Here is a 24,566-nt window from a genome sequence, read left to right on the forward strand (position 1 = left end):
AAAATCAATGGGGTAACAGTTCCAGGGGAAATCCAGCTACAGGTATGCTTAAGCCTCGAAACAATATTTTTTTAAAACGTCTGAGGAGTTACTAGGGATACAAACTATTTTTGGAATTAACTCTGAAGGAAAAGCCAGCAGGATAACTTAATGGGAGTCATTCAAATAGTGCATATGGAGCTGAACAAGGAAAAAATGCAAATAATCCATGAAGTGTACTCCATGAAGTATACTCTACAAAATGGAAAATAATTGAGCCATTAGAGAAGGAAAGAATTTAAGATAATCAACAAACATGAAAGTTTGCAATCAAGTGACAAAAAGAATATTGAATGACAATGAAGTATGAAGTTTGGCAACAATAAAAACAATCATTTACTTAAATAGATGTTTTATCTTCAATATATACATGTAATTCTTCTTGTGGAAACAGCCTGAGGTAAATTTTCCCAACAGTTGCTGCAGATTCCATTTGGTGAACCAATCCTATTAATCCTTTGGGCTGTGACATGATGAATCAAACACACCAATCACACCATTTTTGGCAATTCACTTATAGTAAAGATTGTAGTTGATTTTCATATTTACAAATTTTGCAACTTAAGGTTGTAAACCACTTGCATGTTGGCCACACCAAATATAAATAAATAAAGAAAATCTGATCCAGAGCATTGCAAGTCAATATCACACAATTGACAGGAGTTTGTTTTTTCGACCATGGCATCCTCACAAAAGCTTGAAACCTCCAAGTCAATCAGATTAAATGCAGCTGAGGACCTTAACAACATCCTCAATGCCAAGCATTTCTAGTCCATCGTAAAAAAGCATGGAAGAACTAATAGCAGCAAAAGATGGTCTTCCAATCGTCTTCTCAGTTCCTTCATCCTTTCCTGTGGCAATTGCTTTGATCAGGTGGGATTCGATACGTGTACAAGTGAAACACTTTTCACAGACCCAGATGCAGCACTATAATGTACATGCACCAAAACATAACCAAACAAAATTAGTCGAGATCCCAATCTTGATCAAAAACAAACACTCCAAGCTCTTGAGAGGGCTCATTCTCAACTATTTCCATCCTCACTTGCTAGTATCATTTTTTCCAGGTCTGGGGTACAATTGAGCGTTGAACATACAGGTCCCAACACAATCATTTTACCACTAGATGTTGATTCATCTAAGACCACTGACACTAACTCCTGAAAAGCAAGGGGGTCATATCATATTATCAAATGCATGTAACTGTTTCTGCAAACTCTTTTGTTGACACTTTTTCTTGACCACTACAGTTATTCCATACAATAAAAATGACATATGTATCATAACAAGAATAATCTATATTTATAAAAGAAAGTCTAAAATTGTGTTACATAGTTACACCATTTATAACTGGAGAACGGCTGTACTGATTTTAATGATAATTGGATTTCTGGATTTGTCTCAGCCCCCGATAACAGAATAAACATTAAAAAATAGTAAGACTTCACAATAAAAAATTGCTCTAGATGTTAGGGTTCTTTTTTTAGGGGTCGGAAACACTTCAAAAGCCATCAAGTTGGTCAAAACTAGATGATTTGTTTTAATCAACTTAATGACTGAGCAATAATTAAAACATTTCGATAGTTAAAACATATTTAAAGTATTAAAATAATTGAATTCACGCTGAGCCCAGCTCGAATTGAGATGTCAACAAACACGGCACCTCTTTGTTTGTAGTCAAATCTATAAGCAATTGTTAACTAACAGTAATGGCTGTGTACCTGTCGACGAATTGAGTGGATTGATTTCATTACCTTGGAAGTTTTGCAATTTCGTAACATCGAAAGATGAGCTATTCAACAAAATGTTCAGGTACATGATTGATAATTACAAAAAGCACAAATGGTTGATTAAGGAATTTTGGTGGGTACGAATGAAGATGTGGATTAAATGCACAATGCATGATATGGATTTTTCGCACGAAAATGTGAATGACAAACTTGGTAAATCAGGATCAAACAGTTTATACTCAGCATTAATTCAAATCTATTGACTGTGTAACCAGGGGCACAGCTAGAAATAAAGGCTAGGAAGGGTTTTAGATACAAAACACTGGGGTGTCTTGAGGTATGGAATACCCACCAGGGTAAGCAGGAGGTGCGGGGGCCCTCCCCTGGAAAATTTTTCTTGTAAATGGTTCAAAATGGTGAATTTTGCGGCCTTCTGAGGGATATTTTATTAATACTTACACCATTATATAATTACTATTAATCCAATGGATTAAACTTCAAACTTTCTGAGCTCTGAGGGGGTTTTTATCCCCCAAAACCCCCCCTCGCTGCACCACTGTGCGTAACAAACAAAGACAAAGTCACTAACTAGCAATCTTAATTTTTTAAGTCCTTAGATGTGCATGGCTTACCACAGCACAAAAACAGCTGAAAGTAAGTTCCGTGGTCACAATGCTTGGAACCCAAACCAACCAAAACTATGCAACGGAACGAGTTTGGTGATAAAAAAAACTGATAATCAATATGATTCATGCAACTACACCCAATGGAAAATTCAAAGATGAGGATGTTCTCATTCGAGGATTCCCATGATCCCATCCGATATTCCCTCTGGGTTAAAACGAATTCAATTTTCAAGTCGTGTTGCATTTGCGATGACGATTTTCAAATCACAAGGTTAGTGTTTGTGCTTTGCACCTAGAAACGCCATTTTTTCTCATAGTCAAACATATGTTGCATGCTCAAGTGTTGGCAAACCCTCCACTTTATTTGTTCTTCTGCCTGACAACAAAAGAAAAACTGTTGCATATCAGAAGGTACTTGACTCAAGTGAACAAAGCCAATGTGTAGGGTAGACCGGGCCACATTTATGCATTGGGCACTGGGGCAGGCTTATGCAGTGCACTTTTCCGAACCGAGTTATATCTAGCATGCAACAAGTCATGAAGTATTAATACTGCTTTTAGGTGCTATTTTCATGAGATATTGAGTGTTAGTCGAGCATCGGGCCAGCGTTGCGTAAACTTGGCCCAAAAAAGGGGCAAGACTTGGACCTAAAAATGCAAATAGGCCAAAAACTGAATGCGTAACGTTTTGACTTTATTAACTGCCTTAGAAAACCACAATGTCTAACATTTCCTAAGTTAAGACATAAAAATTATAAAATTAATTGAAATAAATCCGTGTATGCCTGACCTGGTGTCCCTTATGTAGACTGAATCAAGAAAATATGTTTCTAAGAAGCCATTAAAATGCTTATTTTTGCAGTTTCATTGCATTTTTTTCTTTATTTATTATAATAAGTCAAAAATTATTAAAATCAGTGCAGCCTCCCTTGATTTATAAATAGTGTAACTAAACTGTTCATTAATAATTAGGCAGTACAACGTTCGCCGGGCCACCTAGTAATATAAAAATAGATTTCGTTAGATATAATAAAAACCACTGAAGGGGAAGTAGGGTACTTTACAATTCAACAGACCCCATTTTAAAGGAATTTTAGATGGGGTGATTCTCATAAGACAACTGTGGGTACATGTTAGGTAGGCTTTCAATTCATTGAATTTGGATAAGGTTTCACAAGACCTTTACTTTTTTTCAGGCATTACTAGGAGGATTACCTGTAAGATATACTAATGGGCAGAGAAATTACTAGGACATACTAGCCTAAGCTTAAAAAGTTGTTGGTATGTAATGACCTTTTTATTTGATTTTTCATTTTTATTAAATCCGAAGCTTTAGTTGATGTGTACTGACATTCCCTTGGAAAGAGTGCTCAATACATTTGTAGTTAACCCTTTCGAGACGGCGGAGTTTTCGTCTTAGCATGACTGCTGTACTGAGCCCCAAGAGACTCTTCTTTCTCTTGGTACGGAGCATTTTTGGAGGACATTCGTTAAGAAGGGTTTCGCTGAACCTTTTTCAACACCTCCCTCCTTGAACTCCGTATTATCTCGGACTCCAAGAGTAGTTGTGCTCCCTCATTTCCGGGTTTACGACCATACCTGCGGCATTGGTTCGCGGTCAACTTATGTATTGCTTATATGCATTTAGCAAATGGATAATTGTTACTTGCACGTAAATTGCAGACTTTGAATTGAATTCCTTATTTTTTTCTGAGTATTGTCAAATTTTAAACGAAGTTCTAAGGTCAATTTTAACGCATTTAATGCAGCAACAATTTCCATGTTGATGTTTATACATAACTCGAGATATGAGTTAATATTTATTGTAGAATTTTGTTTAAAATTTGTAAACGCTGCTCAAAAGACAAATAATTCAATTCTTAGTTTACTTTTTATGAAAAATGAACAAATATTTATTTCCAAAACTGACTGGATAAACAATTGTACGACCGCTGTCCCTTACCGCTAAGAGGGGTTTTACCTGCTCCCGGATTTCGAGGGTAAATCCCAAACCCCACAGGGTTGGGTCCCGAGACAAAGACGACGTAAACCTGCGACCGTCCTAAAAGGGGGAGAGCTAAAAAACGTATATATGCGGCTTTCATTATCCTAGCCAGGAAAATCTCACACGTAAATATACGGCCGTCATCTCCCGGGTCAGGAAACGTCCACACGTATATATACGTGTATAGCAGGGAAAAGGTTAAAAGAAAAATTTCTTCAAAACTTTACTTTAATGCAATTTTCTGACGAGATTTTTCCATGGTCCTCCCGCTTAGTACATTTTTAGGGATGTCTCTTGGGTAATTTGGTTCTCAAATCCACTGATTCTTGAGGCTTAGATCAGAGGGCTATCAGCATATTTTCGTTACAAGATTGTGTATCACCTGATTATTGATCAATGTGAGTTTGGTGGAATCCACCTCGAGTGTAACTAACAGGCCCCAGTCTCCTTGCCATTTATTGAAAAGACTTTCATGTCTTAATATGGTTTAACCCTTAAAATGGTAGTAAAGTCCACATTATAAGCAGTCCTATGAAATGTATTTCCATGGCTAAGTAGACTAGTGTAAGAGAATACAATTAATCAATCAAAACCTGTTGCATACGAACCTGTGAAAAACCAACTTGTGTCCCAGGATTAACAACCAAAGAATATCCACCATTGAGGCATATTTCAGACCTCCCTGATTCATAAATTCGCAATGTCCCTAGTCGACCCTCAGGTAAACAATGTAATGTACAATCCTGTAGCTGCTCAGAAACATCATCCTGCAAAATGAAAGGAAACCATGTAAGTCAAAATATTTCCAATTGGTGAATGATACTTATTCCTACACATTTTCCATTTATAAGTCTGTAAATGGCGTTTACATTACCTGAAATAGGCCAAAAATATTTTTTAACACACTTGGAGCACGATATGCTCCTCAACTTCAGATTTAATAAAATTTAGGATTTGTTTCATCTCTACTTTCTACCCACATTTATACATCTTGTATGAAAAATTTCTTGATCAAAACTACCTAACAGCATTTTATCAAACAACTCATTATGTATGGTTAAAGTTTCAAGGTATTTAACCCATCAAAATGAAAGTGCTTTGGATTAACTTAAATCATAAAAATTAATACTTTTTCTCATTTCAAAAACAAATTTTATCTTCTTAGTTCAGTCAATGCAATGAGTGAACATCATTTTCTTGAATATAACAACATAAAAAGTAAAAAAACTAGTTCATTCAAGGTATTTGACAAGCTAAAAAAAATATGCTGCTACCATTGACTCAGACGTTGATGCTCCTGATGTACTGGGCTGATTTCCTTGGCTCTTTCCAGCTTTCCCAGAGGGCTCAACGTCTGGCTTTGGGCCAGGTAAGCAAGTTGGAAGCTGAAATTGGGAGGAAACATCAATGGTAAGAATGATACTGAAACAATCCTAAGCTTGAAATACTTAAAATTACATACATACAGCTTAACAAATGTCAATGACGCTCAAAAGGGAATATGTAAAACTTTTTCAAGCCCAGAGCACTTACATTCCATCCCATAAACAGTAAGTTACTCAAATTTTGAATATGTTTTTAAGTTTTCATAAACAATTATTTACAATGCAAGTACATGTAATAATCAATTTAAATTGCAAGACACTAAAATATTTACTACCCAATTCATAGATATTCTTCAAAATATATTTCTTTGACACAATGGATAATGCACAAATATCGAAGAAATATTTTTAGACACATAATTAATGCACTTAATTTGTGAATTCACAGAAATAATTTCAAGAACTGGCATAACTCACCTGAAATAGCATATACCCCTTTTTACTGTGCTCAATTAATTCCATCACAGAGTATTCATTTAATCCCTTATCTTGAGAAATTGGTTTCACAACTTCTTTTATCTTGGGTTTCTCTTCTTCCTCTGTGCCTGGTTCCACTTTAACAACAACCTGGTTAGAAATCAATATTTTTTTAAAAATTTAATTGAATTTGAATTTAATACTCCAAGCTTGAATGTACACTTTTTTTTAACAGGACAACACAAATGGAGCTTTAGGTAGCTCCAATGGTTAAAAAACCAGCATGGGAGCTACCATCTTAAAAATTAATTTCACGGCAGACCAGAAACAAAAAGAAAGTATACATAATTTTTTGAAACATTATCACTATGAAACATATATGTGACAATAACTTACAATAAGCAAGAATAAAGTATAATATGTGGACAGAACAAAATTAATTTCTTTTTCCTCCTTTCACAAAAATATAAAAGCGATACCAATCTCCATGGATTTATTTCAATCTTCAGGAAAGCATCAATGAAATTTTATTAAGGTAGTCAACAAGGTGGAAAATCTCAGGACATCACTGGGTGCTGATCTATGGCCACTGATATATGAATAGTGAGGGACAAAGAAGTATTCCTTTTACCTAACACAAGAACTAAAAACAACACCAGATAATGGAAAATTTTGAAACGGGATGAAATAATATTGATTTACAATCAGGCTTAATGATAACAGTAGCCTTTATTGCCATCCAAGCAATCACAACATTTCCTACAACTCGCATATTAAAAACTGGGTAAGCATCTCATTTGCAAGTGCAAAAGATGCACGGTAAGATATTCTATGATCTACAGCCCTTTAACAGCGGATTTTTTTTTGTTTCCAATTTTGTTTTTCTGCTCAGGTTTGTTTCATTTTCCCTAATGGACTATGGAAGATGCTAGCTCTAGAAATTGTTTTTTTTTCTGTTTTCAGGAGAGGGAGAGTGCCTATATGGGCCCCACTAGCCACTCCAACCACCGGTATAACTGGCGGATAAAGTTTTCTAATAGTTGTGTTATTTCAATTTTTGGCTCATAAATATGTATTTCACCATCAATGAAAGCTAATATTGTAGTAAAGATTCATTAAATTGTAGATTCTCCACTTTCAAGCAAAATTATTCCCAATTTATTTCATGATATCCCACGGGGTATATACCTACTCTCCTAAACTTAGCCTCAATCCTCGCAACCAATTATTTCCATTCTCATATGAATGGAGAAGCTATAAAAGGGTTTTCACAACAAGCATAAGGGAAAAGCAGTTACTACTGTCCAACCGAAACATGTCACTCAAGAGGCAGATACAGAAAAAATTGAATGGGGGGTTTACACATTAACTAACGTAATTTACATAATTACCCTAGGACAAAGTCAAAAACTTGTTTTAAAAATAGGTCAAAATACAAAAATATCACATGCAAATAACCTTTAGCACTATGTTTTGCCCAAATCAACCATTAAATAATCAAAAGCCTGCCATTCGAGTAAAAATAATTTAAATAGATCATATCAACATTAGGCACCTTGCCTGTGGCATAGGTAAATAAAACAATAACCAAACATTTCTCTGACATTAATTAATTATACCAGTTTCCCCCAGCTACTGGCTAGCATGCCCTAATGGGCACATCAGAAAACTATCTAAAAAATCCTCCCCTTCACAAAAGATAACTAATCATGGGATGAATACTCTCTATTCCACAAAATTCCCCTTTCCTCACTAGGGCAGAATGACTGACGACACACAGCTCTATACTACCCACTGGGAGTCAATAAATTGACAAAAAATGGAAGAAGTAATACATTACCAAAAATTAAAGTTGGGTTAGAACATTATGAAAAAATTTTCACATACACTACAACCGTTTCTTTCAAAAATTGCAGCTGTGCCCATGTGGGCACTCTAGCAGTTGATGGGTTATGTTACTATCTTCATTGGAATAGAGAGTATTCATCCCATGATTAGTTATCTTTTGTGAAGGGGAGGATTTTTAGATAGTTTTCTGATGTGCCCATTAGGGCATGCTAGCCAGTAGCTGGGGGAAACTGGTATAATAGCAAGATCAAATCTCAAAATGGGTGGATAGGTGCCCTGGCTGTGCAGATGCTTTGCTCAAAAGGGCTCTACATAGCCAACCACATGTCATGACATCCACATACCAACAAATTAGAATTTCACAAACACTGTGGCTGTATGTCACATGTCGCTTCAATTTAAGGCATGTAAAAGCAAGAAGAGGACTACCATAAGACTAAAATTGAGGACTTTCAATAATTCATAATCAATATTCCATTAAACCTCTACCATTTGATATAATTTAAGAGTAAACTAATACATATGTAATAAAAAAGTAATGGCAAAATGCTTAACGTTTAGTGGCTGCTACTTTAAAAAAGAGACATGGGAAGATAGTAGCAAAGTAAACAATTAAAACACAACTTCCAAATAAATAAGAAGGGTTTAAATACATGCGTTTGGCAGGGCTAGGTCTAAAACCAGGGATAACATATTATACAGTGGAACCTGTTTAGTACGTTTCTGAAGGGACCACAAAAAATGAACGTACTAACCAGGAAAACGTGCTAACGAGGAAAGTAAAAAATAGCAGTCGGGGTAATTGCAATCTGTGGAAAAGTCGTCATAATTACAATTACTATCGGTAGTTCTCGTAGGATCGCCTTCCTGAACTCTTTTCGCCTTTAAAATAAAGAAAATGGGCGCTACATTGAAAAACAATACCATGTGAATAAAAAATCACAATGTTTCATAGATTTCCCGAAGACAATTACATGAAAACGGCATCTTTCTCCCGTGATTTATCCTAAATGTATTTATAGAAAGAGGACAAGTAAAGCTAAGTCATTTCTTTTTTGTCACAGCATACTCGGAGAATATAAAAACAACCCTGAGTATGTCAACGGGTTGTTTTTAAACATCATAAAAACTGGACAAAATTATATTAACCTTAAATTACGGCAATAGCCGTACAAAGCCGTGCACATTCGCTTCTGGAATAAAGCCATATCGATTGTTATATCGATTAATATATCGAATAATAACACTCAAGATTAATAGATTACGACGTAATTACAAGAAGATTTTATATTATACAGTTGAATTTTACTTTTAAAATTTGTTTAATGTCGTCTGCTTTCGTGCCGAGATCAAGTATTTTTAAGCTAAGCTTCGCGTGGAGATCCTGAGCATCGTCTGCTCCCGCAGCAGTAGTCAAATACCCACGTACTCCGTAGCATTGACGTCGTGCAGTACTGCTTTAGATAAAGTGGGAATTGGATAAGACTCATTTCTTCATCATCAGAACTCGTGCAATAGCATCTATTGCCCACTCGTGAAATTTATGCGCAGTGAGCTCTCCGGAGGCAACAGAAGGTGAGGAGCTCGGGGTGGGGAAAATTGGGGCTTCTTATTGGCTGCAGTTTTGCATAGTCAGACATTCCTGATAAATGGCCATATTTTATTATTCATCGCGTCATAAGAATTGAGAAATGCATTTGAATAAATCACGGTCGAAGAAAGAGATGTGGAATGAATGCAAGAATGTGAATGGCTAGGAATAATAAATTAAATCATGAATTCGGAGCTTTACGACCCTTAGGAAGATACTGGAGAACGAATTGTGGGTTGCGTCACGGCTAGCAATTGAGCGTACTAACCAGGAAAGAGCAATTTTTTCAAACGTACTAACCAAATACTTTTACCTGTATTTTGTTACGATGGTACCGGGACCGAGAGAAATCGTCGTACTAAGGAGGAAAACGTACTAAGGAGGAACGTACTAACCAAGTTCCACTGTATAACATAAAAGGGATATTTTCTATCAGTTTCTCAGGACAATAAATATTAGAAAAATATTGATCAGGTCTGCATAAGTGGTTGTATATGTATCATGAAAATAAACAGCAAAAAAGTCATTGCAAAATAATACTGAAACTGATAATAGATTACTCAAGGACACAGGGTCACTGCCAGCATCAAATAAAAAAATTACAAGCAAGGAAGCCACATGAAGTAATACTTTACTTTTCCACACAGAGAAGTAAAAATTTCAAAAAATGCATGGTAATATCTTACCTTATCATCAATACAATTCTTCACAGATAAACATGGTGAACCTTCCCACCCAGGTTCTGTTTTAACTGCAAGAAAAGAAAATTCACGAAAACTTATCAGAATAAACACTGAAAACATATTCAAAAACAGAAATATTCATTCATTGTAAAAAGAATTATTGCAGAGCCAATGCCAATCATTAAGCATTTCTCTAACTTCTTTTATATTATAATTACAGCACACTCCCGATTATCCGACATCGGTTTATCTGTGCATGAGTTTTACACTTTTTCGATGTTTTCCACGATCTTTAAAAAGAAATGAAAATGATGCAAAAGCACCAGGAGGTTTGCATTTTAATGCTAGGCTACACCGGACTTACTATTCCTATTAGAATTCCCTTCGTAAAATGGAATTATTTTATTTACTTGCTGACAAGGAATGTTTCCAGTCTACTTGGATTTTGGCTCTAGCAATGCTGACGATGATAAGCGGCGGGAAACAAAAACTCTTGATTAATTTTTAAAGATTCTTCAATGTTTAACCAGTCGTAAATTTTAAAAAATTTCATTAAGGATCTTTAATTGTATATTTCATATTGCAAATTCACAATTATTGCCGTGGCCTTGTATGTGGTTGAATACCACCCAAGGGAACCAGAGTTTTCATCGCACTCAGGTATGCTTAAGCTACGATGAGTCAAGGTCAAACTCGAGGGAAAGGGAATAGTAGAAGTGAAGGCAGCGAGGGAAGTGGAAGTAGATACAGCATGAGTCATAGTTGGGCACTTGCCTGCGTAGACAATTTTCCATAAGCCCTGGTTTCCTATAACTGCTGATGCACGATGGCTTGCTCAGTGATCACGGATCCGCATCCAGCAACAGAAACATCCCGGACAACTTGTGCGAGACTTGACTATGGGGCGTGGTGCCTGACAATCTAGTTCCTGACATTGCACAGTGGTGAACAGACAGGGTCATTCAGGTAGAAAATACTGCTTATCGGACGGTTAGAGTAAATGAAAGCTTAGTGTGGTATTATTTGGTTCATGCAGCTTGTCATTGTAATTTCAAGCAAATTCTGTCCCAGGCCTGCCTTGGTTATCCGTGTGCAAGACAATATCTGCTGTCCACTTGTAGAATAAGCCAGAATTAATATTTATCAACCCAGCATCTGATTTTAGTTTGGCTGAAAAGTTTTTTAATGCTGCTCTGACGAGCAATTTAGACTTGCATACACAGCTAACTGTTCTTTATGAGTATCTATGGAAAATCGTAGAAATTTCCTTCCTCATAGGAAATTTTTTCCTTTCTGTAGAAACATTAAATTAAGGTTTCACTAGTAGTAGGACCCAACCGCCTTTGTGACGGTGCAGGATTCCTCTTCCCTGACCTTCCTATCCTATCCTAGGAGGCGTCGTCGGGCTCCTATCGTGGCGGTGCCTCTCTCATTTTTCCTATCTTGTTCTCCCCCTTCTGTGGGGTGGAGGTGAAAAGCAAGCGCTTACAGACCCTGCCCCAGGAGTGCAACCCTGCAAGCCCGCCCTTGAGTCTCGTTTCCACTGTTCTTTATAAATATTTTTAGTGTAATCGTCATTTGAGAATCTCTCTCTTAGACTCCTTGGTAAGATATCCATTTTTTCTCCTTGTTTCAGCCTGTGTCAGGTATCTATCCACTCTGTCAGTGAAAGCATGCGTAAGACGGCGAGAAATAATCAGTTTCATTGCTAAAAAGTACTTTAGGTAGAATATAAAAAAATAGTAAAATATGTTACACCCATTCTGTAACATATTTAAATGTTAAACATGGAAAGCAAAGAAAGAGTTAACGCTTTGAGGTGTATTTATGTGCTATTAAGCTAAGTGGTCACAATAAAATACATACATAAAATGTCGCGACATGAAAAACATAATGTTATCAAATGAAATTGCCATGGGTAATATTTATATTGTTTGCACTCCTTAAAAAATGATAGATATATGCCTCCGTAGACTTTCTCCAGAAGAGTACCAAGTCCTTCCCCTCCAATGTCTAATTACACTACAAACAAGTAATTAGAGGAAAGCTGAACCCAAATTTTTGTTTCCCAAAATCACCAGTTCAGACCTCTTAAAGCAACACAGGGTAAAATACAGATTAACCCTGTCAACATTTAATTCCATTACCAATAATTTAATAGTAAAATATATAGTGGATATAACATAGCTCAACAATTTATGTTTTACTTTTCTGTTTGCTGAAATAGATTTTTGAATTTATATAACTAATCAAAATAAAGTTTTAACCCAATGTTTAAATTAACTTTGAACCATAGCACAAATTACAACAGATAACCGACCTGTAAATTGACCCCGAACCTGAACCATCGCATCCTATTCATCAAACGCAAATATTCAAATGAACACTAAATCAAAACGAATGCGGGATCCCAAATGAACAGCCAGAGGAAACGAATGCCCTCCGAGAAATGAATACCCTTCACAAAATGAACGCCGTGGGGAAAAGAAAGGCTAAAACAAACCTAAAATTTTGAACACCCATTCGAACTGTTCAAGCAGCTATCCTGTTCGTTTTCATGGACGGAGGGGAATGGTAGAGAAAGAAGGGAAGGGGCTCTGTCGTCTATGGCACACTTCGGTGGCCTTGGATGGTCTGCATCTTACCCGCCATCTATTGTAGCCAACATGCACTTGGAGTAAGCTGCAGTTCAAAATACCTCTTGGTGACAATACCTATTGGATCAAATACACATCACGTGTGCAGTGCAGCCATGAACAGTGAACTGGGAGTTTCAGAGAACTGTTCATTTTATAACCAGTTCTTTACAGTGAACAGTTCGTTTTGGTAGTTCGGTTCTTTTTCACCCATCTCTAAGTAACCACCGATCACAGCCCAAAATGTCATACACTTAATTAGACAGTGAAAAATAAAAAGGAGGAGCTTGCAGGGGAGATTTTGCTCTAATTTTTGATGGGATTCAGACCATCTTTCTCGAGAGATAAGAGGCACAGGAATGACTGGGGATTGAAGAAAAATTAGAATATTTTAAAATTTAAAGCACATGATCATGCGAATGATGAAATATCTGCCAAATATTGTTTTACTCAGTGAATGAGGTTCCTTCGCATGGTCATTCCAACGATCATGCGAATAATTCATCAATCAGTTAAACCACCTAAAACTTTTTTTCATCCCCTGAGCATGAAATATGTGATTTTTGCACAGCTGTTTGAAGATGTTAACACTGTTTTATCTCAAGTCAACTTAGCACTGTGTCTGTGATACCTAACAACTGAGGGAAATATTGCTTATAAATTTCAGAGCCAAATATGTACTTCAAATATTTCAAGTTCTTATTGAAAAAATAAGTATAAAAAAGATTAAACAGTCAGAAAGCAAAGCATTTCTTCAAGCAATTTTAAGTAAGTATGCATGAGAAGGATAAGAGCTAAACAAAGAGCTAAGTAAAATAATTACAAGCATTATTCAAGAATAAACTGACAATCATTTTATTTAAAAAAATTATAAATTAAATTAAATAATTAATTTTTATGAATTTGAGAAATTTAATGAATAAAGCATGACAAGGGACTTGATTACATATGGGTCTCAGAAGATGGAGACAACAGCTCATGCAACTTAGTGCAATGCTCATCAAGAAATTATTATGAATAAAGATAGGTTATGCTCCAACAGGAGAATAAAAGAGCACCTATTTGGCGATACAATCACAAGTTTTTATTGATACAAAAACCTGACTGTAGAGCATTTACTGTTTTATAGCTAGATTAATAAAAAAAGAATCAATTTTCATAACCATTATCACAGGAAAAACACAATACCCTATCCCACAAAAGTGCATAATTATAAAGAATGATGATACATAATGGTTATTTTAAGAAATCAAAACATTTAAACATTAATGCATGAAATAAATTAGATACACCACTGAATGCAAGTAAATGTACTCAAGAAAATAAATTGTTACAAGAAGTGATTAAAACAGCTCAAGCAGTGATAAAAATATAATTATTTAGGGCAAGCAGAAAATGGAAGGGAGGGAGAGTTATAAACAAGGATGATAAATATATTCATGAAAATTATCCTGGCTACATAAGTTTCGTTGGTGATACTTTTTTAACACTAACCATTTCGTAGAACTAAGAAAGAAGCAAATTATAAGCAATTTCTGAAAAATACCACACAAAATTAAGGAGTATAAGGCCCCTATTAGCCGAGGCAACCGGACGCGCCACCGGTGGCACGTCCGGTGGAACTGGTCAGTACCGGTAACCGGTAACGCGTCTGGTTGCCTCGGCTAATAGGGGCCTAAAAGGGCAACTGGAATGGAATTTGAAAATTTGTGCAAAGAGTTTTTTAAATTACTCTCCATCAAGAGGCATCAGGTGAATTACATGTTTCTGCTTCTCCTTAATTAAAACTTTCAACGCAGGATTGTGATCACATGAACAATTGGAAAATACTTTTAAGACATCAAATGCTGCAAATAATTAAAAAAACACAAATGAATAACATGAGGTTTAGATGGATGAATTAGCCCATTGACAAGCTGCTTTAAAATAAACAAACCTGATTTCAAGAAATTGTGCCTATTAATGTCTATTAAAGCAAACCTCGATAACCCCTCAGTTGATTCACCAGTTTTAGGATTATCAGAGTACCACTTTCTTAGTTAGTCCAAATTACATCCCTAAACACCTTCCCTAGCGCAGATTTTTAGATGAATTCACCCATTGTGCCAAAGTGTTTTTCTTTTTCCTTTTGCTTTAATATGTACTTGGATATCCTTTCCATTTGAGTTTTTGTGTGCATTCAGCCACATCAGGGTTCCCACTCTAACTACATCATAAAATTCACGGTTTTTTTTCTCCAGATTTTCACGGTCTAAATGTCATCAAATTCACGGTTTGTAGATGAGGCATTTTAGGCAGAAATATTGATCACGTAACAATCATCAGCCGCACGTTACCTAAAAATGCAACAAACGCAAAAGATGCCTTGAATGCAAACGCAGCGATGAAAGTGCTATCTCTTATGACGTCACCTATAGTTAACAAAATTCATGTCCGGCTAAAGGGTGTGAGTGGGAAAATGGAGAGAGCAGGGTGGCAGGGAAGTGAAGAAGTGCCTGATTTTTTGCCAGGGTTAACGTCTTTCAATCGTAGGCTTAAGGTCAATGTGCTGTCATGGCACACGGACCAATTAATAGTTGCGCTTTCGAATACACGTGTGCAGGTAAATGCGTGGGCAGTATCGGCACGTGACTCGGCCTCGAAACATGATCGAAACATCGATTTTTCTTTCATTCCGTCTATCGTAGTTCTACAATCAAGTTTGAGAGATTTCTAAGGTTTTATGACGAAATTCACGGATATTTCCAGGTTTTTTCACGGTAGACGAAATTTTATTTTATTTTATTCCCAATCCACCGAATACAGCTCTCACAGGCCATTTTATATCGTGGTATTCAACAAAGTCAACAATTGCACGTAACAAACAACCATGCCCTGGATAGGGGTAACTTACCCAGGCGGGACTCGAGCCCGCGACCTCTTGTTTGGCAGGCGAGGACTATACCCCGCCGCCACCGAGGCCGGCAAAATTCACGGCTTATTCATGGTTTTAAGGTTTTCACGGTTGAGTGGGAACCCTGCACATGCACCGTGTCGGCAACGTCAAATAGGCAGCACCTAAGTAGCTGTGAGTGCCAATGGCGTGCTATGGGGGGCCAAAAAAGTGACCGATTCCTTGGTGATTATGACCGAATCAGTGTGAATATGAAGACCACATTTTGGTCAATATGACCAAAGCAGCAGTAAACGCATTAACTTCCTGCCCCAACCTTCCAAACCAACCCTATTTATCCCCTCTTTCATCCTCACCCTCACACAACAAGATTTTCAGTTTGATGGAAGCAAAAGAGGCTGAGTAGGAATGACACAGAAACTAACGTCATTGCTGAGAAAAATATCATGAATGGATTATGTGTCTTTATAAATCATCTCCTTGGTTATTTCCTTCCGTATACGCAGTTAAAATAATAAAATGGGACAAATGCCACTCACTTTTCACGAGTTAGTGCTGTCAATAGAGATCTGGTTCAATTACTCATTCAGATAGAGCCTTTCAAAGTCGGAGAGGATTTGCTCACAAGAGTGTAAACAACAACAATAACCCTAGAGGGGTCTGAGGAGCAGCTGAGATTAAGTGAACTGCTAGGTATGAGTTTGTAAAATCAAAAACTTATTTGGGAAAGAATGAAGATCAGGGACTTTTATTAAGTACAGCTGGAAAAGTAGAATTTGGACTGAAAAATAGAAAACAGGTCTCTTGGTTTTTCAAGCTCAATCATAATAACTGATTTAAGTAAAATTTACGAAAAAGCTCATCACAAACTACTCAATCACACATCAAATGAATATGCATGAAAAATTTAATATATCTTGCACACTTGAATCAATAAATAAACATTTCAAAACATCATATTGAATCCAATCAGATTGAACACATTTATGTACATTTCGTCATTCCTTAAAGCAAACTGTAAACTTGAATATGATGAATAGCGCTAGCAAATTAATTGAATAAACTTTGAATAATTGCATGAATACCAGTTCAAAAAAGCTAGAAACAGGAGTTGTAAATTTCCCAGGACTCACTGTGAGAAAGATATAGGACTAAGAATTTACGTTCTTGGCACATAAAATTGATAAAAAATAAAATTTCAGCATTTAAAATTTCTAATTTGCACAGTCAATGGGCTAAACTAGGTAAACGAAGCCTTACCAAAGAATTATCTAGGCAGCACTTGACTTACTTTTAAGCAATCCCTTATCATCGTCGTCCTTGATGCCTTCCAATTTAACTTTTCCTTCTGAGGGCTCTTTTTTAATTTTCTTCCCTGAAATTTGTTAAGTAGGAGACAGTGAGCAGGCAACATGCAAGGCACAATAGATATGAGGTGACAGAAGTTTCATGCCTATGGGATGACAAACTCCTTAACATTAAATTACACATAAGTCTATCACAAAAACATCATGCACCTCTCAACAAAAATTTCTAGTGCACTAAAAGGGATTCCAGTTATTCTGTCAAGCCAAATATTTTTCACTCCTTGCTGGTTAAAAATAAGATAGAGGATAATCATTGATCATAAAAAGTACTTCATCCAAAAAAATTACTCTTGACCCAAATATGTCTTCTTATGCGGCCGTTTTACATGGGGTGCGAAAATGCACAATCTGATGTGTGTACAACGGCACAGTCAAAATTCTATCATGTAAAGGGGTGAATTGTGAGAGCACATACAAGAATGCATGGACATGAAATGGCAAAATAGCCATATTAATTTTGTTTGTGCATTTGTGCAATGGCATGCCATATTGGGAAATTATTGCAGTTCTAACCAGCGCAATTACGTGTCCCGTGTAAAACAGCCTACAGAATAGTTTCAGAATTATCGGTATATATTTCACAATAACACTCAGATTAAAGGAAAGTAGATGTTCAAAAGATTTAGTACACGGTGTCTTAGTGAGGAATGAACTTTGTGTTGACTTTAGAGTATATAATTTATCTTCAAAGAGTAGCATATCTAGTAACATAAGTATGCTCAGCTAACTCACGTTCTTTGATGAGGGGTAAAACTATAGGCCGAAAATTTTCATCCGGAGCAATATGAGGGTCATCTATAAAATTGCAGCTCATCAATGCCTCAAGTTTGAGGTCCTCTTCTTTCTTGTCAACCTTTTCATGGCGCTGCAGAAAAAAAAATAATAAAAACTTGATGAGCTAGAATAGTCAAGTAAATTAAATAATGCAACGTTGAGACAGTTTAGTTTGATATTCTGCAAGCCGTATTCCAAGGTAAAAATACTGATTATAGTATCATATAAAAAATTAAGATAGTTTTCATGGCAAGTACAATGTACCTGAGAAGGATTAAATACGTCAAAATGACTTGAAAGAATGAATGAAAAATTGGGATTAAAAACTATAGTAAAAACTCGTTCATCACAATTTTTGGAGAAGAGCCAACCATTTTGATATGAACACATTTATTTGTTACATGCAAACTGAAGGATTTTGCATTTCAAATCATCAAATTTAATTCTGTACACCATTTTCTCTAATGCAACGAATTGTTCACTAGTAACTGGCGTGCACAGGATTTATTCCAACTCTTTTCCTCACCAAGTCAAAACAACCCACAAAAGCTGCATCTTTATAAAAAAAACCTTACAATAAAGTTAGCATTTCTCCAGCATTGTCAACTTCATCATATGGAGGTTTTATTTAATTTGCAGGGTTGTTAACAAATACAAGAACTGGTCAGTCTAAGGTACCAAGAGCGTACCTCATAATGCCTGAGATTTTTTTACCTGAGTAATCTGAAAAGGAGTTATACTATACCACAAACAGACTTGATGGAGAGGCACTTTTAAAGATTAAAAAAGAAGTCTTTAGTGTAACCAATGTAAGTAAATCTAAATAAGAAAATAATATTTTATGAAGGCAACAACTATCCTTACTTTATTTCAAGTATTTTTAATAACAGTTTGGATTTTTGCAGTCTAAAGGCACACATTACATTGGAACCCCGATCTATCGTTCCTGCATTGATCGTTTTCCTGCATTCATCATTCGCCATTCCTGGTCCCAAATAAAGTTCCATAGAGGCAATGTAATTTTTTCCAGCATCCATTGTTCCCTGAAGTATCGTTTTCCTGCATTGATCGTTTGAAGATCACTGTCCCATCGTATAACTTTCCCTCATCCATCGTTTGACAAAAATGAGACGAAGTGTTTACCATGAGTCGTTTATGGCTAATAATGACAGGTACTAAGTTTGAATCTTCCCCGGGATATGAAATTACCATAGGGAGTAATTCTGTGCCGTGGGATAGTAACATTAGCGCATTTCCCACGATCCACTATCCCCCTCCATTCAGCACTTGCCTCTTCCACTAATAAATATATTTTTAATATATTTGAGGCAATGTGTAAAGGGTGAACAATGTTGCGTTAATCGTCAGCAGCACGCCCACCTGATCTTCGGCTCCATCCCACTTCTCGTTTTCACAGGTAGCTACCCACTCTACCCCTACCATCATGTGATAGAGGACAACCCGAGGCGTTCTGCAATGTTCACTCACTTCTAGCCCGGATTATTTTCTTCATCTTCAATGATTTTCAGTCCATATTTTAAAGTTCTCACTTGTTTCTTTGGAATGGCTATGATCCAAAGATGAATAAAAATGAAACCTGACTTCATTAAATCCACACCAAAAACACTCCCTGGATTGAAGTCAACCCAATTGCCGAAATTCATCACTAGACACTTTTTGGGCTAATAGGAGATTCAGGCAGCAATTGACTTCCAGATCTGGGAAATTTGAAGCAGGTAGGCTGAGTAAGTTCAGCGGGCGAGAAAAAGAGGGGCATGGTTCATGTTACTATTGTTCTCGTGTAACTTGATATTTTCTTTCGAAGGTAAGGTCTTCGAAATACGATCCCTGCGCGAGCTGGGAAATTTTGTTTGATTTTGGAGATGAGGAAAGCATTGAATGGGGGAGGCAAGTGTTGGGTGGAGGGGGATAGAGGATCTTGGGAAATGTGCTAATGTTACTATCCCACAGCACCGAGCTTCTCCCAATGGTAATTCCATCTCCTGGGAAAGATTCAAACTAAGTGCCTGTCTTTATTAGCCATAAATAACAAATTGTATTTATATTTCATTCCATTTTTGCCAAAGGATGAACGCAGGAAAATTATACAACGGGACTGTGATCTTCAAACGATCAATGCGGGGAAAACGATACTTGCTGGAACGATAGATGCAGGAAAAAATTTAATTGTCTGAACGGAACTTTAATTGGGACTAGGAAGGGCGAACGATGAATGCGGGAAAACGATCAATGTGGGAACGATAGATCGGGGTCCCACTGTATTTACTCTAATGAGATACCTTCAAGAAGTCAAAATGAAATAAGGTTAAAGTTAACGAAAAGAAATTTTACATAAGCACGAAGATGAGTAGGAATAAATGACAAAAATTAAAATGTAAAAATAGTCCAACTTGATTTTCATATTTTTCAATCTGAGAAAATTAGGGCTTGAGAAAAAGTATTTCATTAAAAATATTGATCATATCATTCATAAAGCCTTGGTGAAGATTTATGAATGCTGAACTAAGGTTGCATCGAAAAAAATCTGTGGAACAACTAAGTCCTGTTTTCTGCCCATACTACCTGTATCACAGTTCCATAAAATATAGCCATTAACACTTAAAAAACAGGACTCAATTATACAGCGGAATCTTAAAAAAAAAAGTATAAGTACCTCAAGGTTGAGCCTCGTTTTAGTTATGGTGCCTCCTCCTCCTCCTGAGCTTTCCCTGGAATGTGAATGGTAATCGTTCGCATGATACCGCTTCGTAGCTTCACCAATGCCTTCACCAAATACACTTCCAGTGGACTGAAAGATAACATTTTCATTTAGTTTCAAAAAGCATGTTCCATATGCAATATTTCACACCGACAAAATTTGAAACTACATATATCAGTTTACATCAAAGTAACCTAAGCCATTTAGCAAAATCATATAATGAAATAAGATTAAATTAAGTAGTGAGCACAAATTTGAGCAAGTAGAGCATTTGGCCACCTGAAGGAAAAATGAGGGCAATACTAAGGGAAAAGATAGGACATTATTGCCACCAAAAAGGGTAAATCAGAAAACTAGGCAACAACATGACCTTTTCACAGAATAAAATGGGGGCTGTAGAAAGATATTAATTCTATAATATCCACACAGCAAACATTTTTGTCCATTAATTGAGGTGATTGGTGATTTTTGGACCCCTTCCCCCCCCCCTTAGTGAGATATCATGAGATTTGGCTCGACCCACTTCTTCTAATCTCATGTGAGACTGTTCAAAATATTTTCAGAGTAATATGTTTATCTCGGCTTCAAGGAATTGGATTTATTACAAAAAACAATTTTTTCATTATTTTATTTAAGATTAGTTGAGACTATACCATTTTCCCGAACTGAAGGCGGCTGACCTTGAGCGTGCTCGCAACCCACCCACTCTTCTAGCCAATCATAGAAGAGCGACAGGAGAAAGTGTGCAAGAGCCCGCAGTCTCTCTCCGAACTCCGTTGAGTGCACATCGCTCTCCAGCTGGCAGTGTTGCCAAGCCGAATCTTTGGAGATCGCCGAGCGCTCGTTCTGCTGCCCCCGAAAGTACCGTTACTCCCAAGGCTGGCAACACTGGTCGACCGGATGGACGGGAGCAGAGGGGAAAAGGGACGGGGATGGAGGGGAACGGAGAGGTGGAAGGGGCAGCGCTTCCCATTGGCTACTTTCTATTTTCCACCCAGCCGCCTTCAGTTCGGGAAAATGGTATAGTATTTGAGATTACTAAGATTGTAGTCTAGCATGAGGTTTTACATTGTTTCAAGCAGAAAAAAATTATGTCATACTTGCCACGACCCCCTCCTCTTCCCTACATGAGATTGGGTGAAAATCAGCAAGACCTCTTAACACATCATGTAATGTATGATCACGTATGAAAATCAGCTAGACCTCTCAAGACATCATGTAATTAATGAATGCCCCCCACAGTTCCGCTGCCGAGAGTTGTCCGATGACAGGTAGAATGGTGTAGTCACGGGTAGGGGGCGAGGTTGCCAGAGCAGAAAGGGAAACGCCCACCTCACTTGTAAACAAAAGGCTTTTATGAGGAAAGGAGCCGGAAGGGACGAAGGGCCAGAGGAAGTATCCCTTGTTTTGTTGATTCGAAGAAAGGGCTTGTTTTGGTGGTCCAGGCTAATTCCGTGCTTCATATGCATTTGACAACGTTGTATGACTAGGGGAGGGTGTGAGGTGCATTTGGTGGGCAGTGATTGGCTGTAATCTGTGCTGGTGCAGGGTTCTCCACCCCTCCTTTGCACTGTCATCGGACAACTCTCGCTGGCCGGACTCGAAGCATTAACTGCCACAAAAAAGAGCTTACCATGTCATGTAGTAGGGTGTGGAAAAACAGACTAAGATGGATTAATTAGAGGTTGATTAATTGATTAGAATAACATAAGTGTTCAAGATGCTACTTGGTGTAATCATGAAAGGCAGAAGCTGGTAATACATATCTCAAATACATTACTGTAACACAACCATGTGTTATGGACCGTTAGACAGCTAATGAATGAGTGCTCGGAATAGTTACCGATGAAAAAAATATTTGAGTGCAATCAGACGAAAATAGATGCAGCAGCTAAAAGCAGGGAAAGAGATGCAGCAGTCTGTACTTAGCAGAAGGTAGAATGTTGGGAAAGAGGGGAGATATGATAAATAGCATTTGGCTGAAGTGAAGAAAGGCAGGATGTTCCTTATGCATAATTGAAGAAATTGTGTGAGAAGGTAATAGAACCAATTTGTGAATGACTTGAACATCTTATGAGAAAATAAACCTTAGCAGTCAGGATACTGTCTGCAAACATCTATGTCATAGACTTATAACTACAAAAATTTGGGATGAAGGAAGTGTAATTCCTCTAAGTACTTCGTTTCAAATGAAGTCAATTACATTATCCTGGGACCCTTCCAAAAAAAACCGTTTACTATGACTATTAATTATGCAATTAAATTAGTTTTGGAATTCCACTGAGGGCCACATGCCTGGAAAGATAACTTATTATACATTAGACAGTTTCCACAAAGCACAGGATAAGAATACAAAACAGATCCCATTTAATCTGCAATGACCAGCACATTTTTTTCGAATAAGGAGGATCTACTAAAGGCATATTCCACAACAGCAGGTTCGTTGCACATAACATGGTGCCTAAGGGCGCAATAATTAGCGGCCGTAGTTGCTCCGGACAATGTAGAGCGATTCATGTACAAGGACTGAAAAAAATATATAAGAAATATTGAATTACCTGAATGTAAACACGATTGTTCCGTTGCCCTCCTCTTCCTCCACCTCTGTTTTCCCACTTTCCTCTTTTACCTCGGCTTCCTTGCCTTGAGCTATCATCCCCAGGTTTCACATCCCTAATAAATAGAAAAGTGTACAATCCAATTTTACAGCGTAGTTAAATTGATAAGCCACATTCATCTCACGCTCATCAAATATTAAAATATATTACCATACGCCAAAATATTTAGAATAGTTCCTACATATAAAAAATAGTCCCAAACATAAAAAATAATGCATGAAAGATCACAAAAAGTCTAGTAATAGCTGTATTGTAATTGCACCCACAAATAATGACACAATCAATACTCACACTGATTCATTAGTCTTGTTCCTTCTTGTGGCTACATTAGGAGCGAATTTCTTCTTAGGCTTCGCAGCTAAAGATAAAGTTTTGGGTAAGCCTAGGGTCAGATCCCGAGGAGGTTTGAATGATGGTAATCTCTTTGGCGAAATAGTGGGGCTAGGTCTACCCTGCATTGCACTTAAATTGGAAGTGCCATTTTCCAATGGCCTAGAGTTCAAGTCCTCCTTTCTGAGGGACATTACGACGGCTTCCCAACTTTAAAGCACACAGGGGTACATTCACCTACATAAACATAGAGATCGTAGAGCTTGGTTTTACATAGAAACGAGAGAACATTAGCTGACCTCCAATAACGCGCGTGTCACAGTCACGTAAAAAGTTGTCAAAAGACTGTTGAAAACTCATAAATTTACGGTCAATCAACTGCTATATTTAATCATTCTTAAAAATTAATCGAGCACAAACGCTCTATGAAGAGCCAGCTGAAGACCACGTGTGACAGACTTAAAAAGATAATTAGGAGGCCTAGAGAAAGAAATTCTCATACGCATAAAATACCTGCTTTATGCATCCCGCGATTAACCGTTTTAATTAACCCAAATGGTCATTGTGTGCTACGAAAGATAGCTTCTCAGCATTGAGTGCATTTGTGATTGCGTACAAAAAGATCGACTAACAACCAGCGCTGCATTTCAACCATTTCAGCATTGCCAAACTTAAGAGAGTCATCCAGGTATATCATCAAGAGATAGCGGTAGGTTTAAAATTATCTCAAAATTATGAGTGCCTCGGAGGAGACTCATTGTCACATAAACATAATAAGTGGTGTATATAAAGCCATTAAGTATTTTTAATTCATATATTGGATTCAAGAATGAAAACAATGATGCAACATTTTGCAAAAAGTGACTGGCCATAAAGTAAACATTTATGCGTAAACTCTCATGCTC

General features: G+C 37.0%; 1 protein-coding gene across 3 annotated transcripts; it reads right to left on the reverse strand.

The window, feature by feature from the left end:
* Positions 1-374: 374 nt before the first annotated feature.
* On the reverse strand, positions 375-24,318 carry LOC124160825 (DNA-directed RNA polymerase III subunit RPC4). 3 transcript variants are annotated; one of them, XM_046536913.1, is made up of 11 exons: positions 24,175-24,318; positions 23,623-23,898; positions 23,272-23,386; positions 20,669-20,803; positions 17,953-18,085; positions 17,145-17,228; positions 10,328-10,392; positions 6,203-6,352; positions 5,675-5,785; positions 5,009-5,167; positions 375-1,199 (listed from the first exon to the last, which is right to left on the reverse strand). In XM_046536913.1, the coding sequence occupies exons 2-11, from the start codon at positions 23,853-23,855 to the stop codon at positions 1,065-1,067; spliced, it is 1,320 nt and encodes a 439-aa protein (XP_046392869.1). In that variant the 5' UTR covers positions 23,856-23,898; positions 24,175-24,318; the 3' UTR covers positions 375-1,064. The 3 variants fall into 3 exon arrangements, with proteins under 3 accessions (XP_046392869.1, XP_046392871.1, XP_046392870.1); XM_046536915.1 differs by lacking the exon at positions 17,145-17,228; XM_046536914.1 differs by lacking the exon at positions 24,175-24,318 and having other exon boundaries at positions 23,623-24,163.
* Between the last annotated feature and the right edge of the window lie 248 nt (positions 24,319-24,566).

This window comes from Ischnura elegans, chromosome 6 (assembly GCF_921293095.1).
Source record: "Ischnura elegans chromosome 6, ioIscEleg1.1, whole genome shotgun sequence".
Taxonomy (NCBI): domain Eukaryota; kingdom Metazoa; phylum Arthropoda; class Insecta; order Odonata; family Coenagrionidae; genus Ischnura; species Ischnura elegans.

Excerpts from the sequence above, each read along its gene's own strand:
- LOC124160825 (XM_046536913.1), bottom strand. The coding sequence starts at position 23,855 with ATGTCCCTCAGAAAGGAGGACTTGAACTCTAGGCCATTGGAAAATGGC. Across the intron at positions 20,804-23,271 it reads ACAATCGTGTTTACATTCAG|TCCACTGGAAGTGTATTTGG; the intron begins GTAATTCAATAT and ends GTTATCTTTCAG. Across the intron at positions 18,086-20,668 it reads AAACGAGGCTCAACCTTGAG|CGCCATGAAAAGGTTGACAA; the intron begins GTACTTATACTT and ends TTTTTTCTGCAG.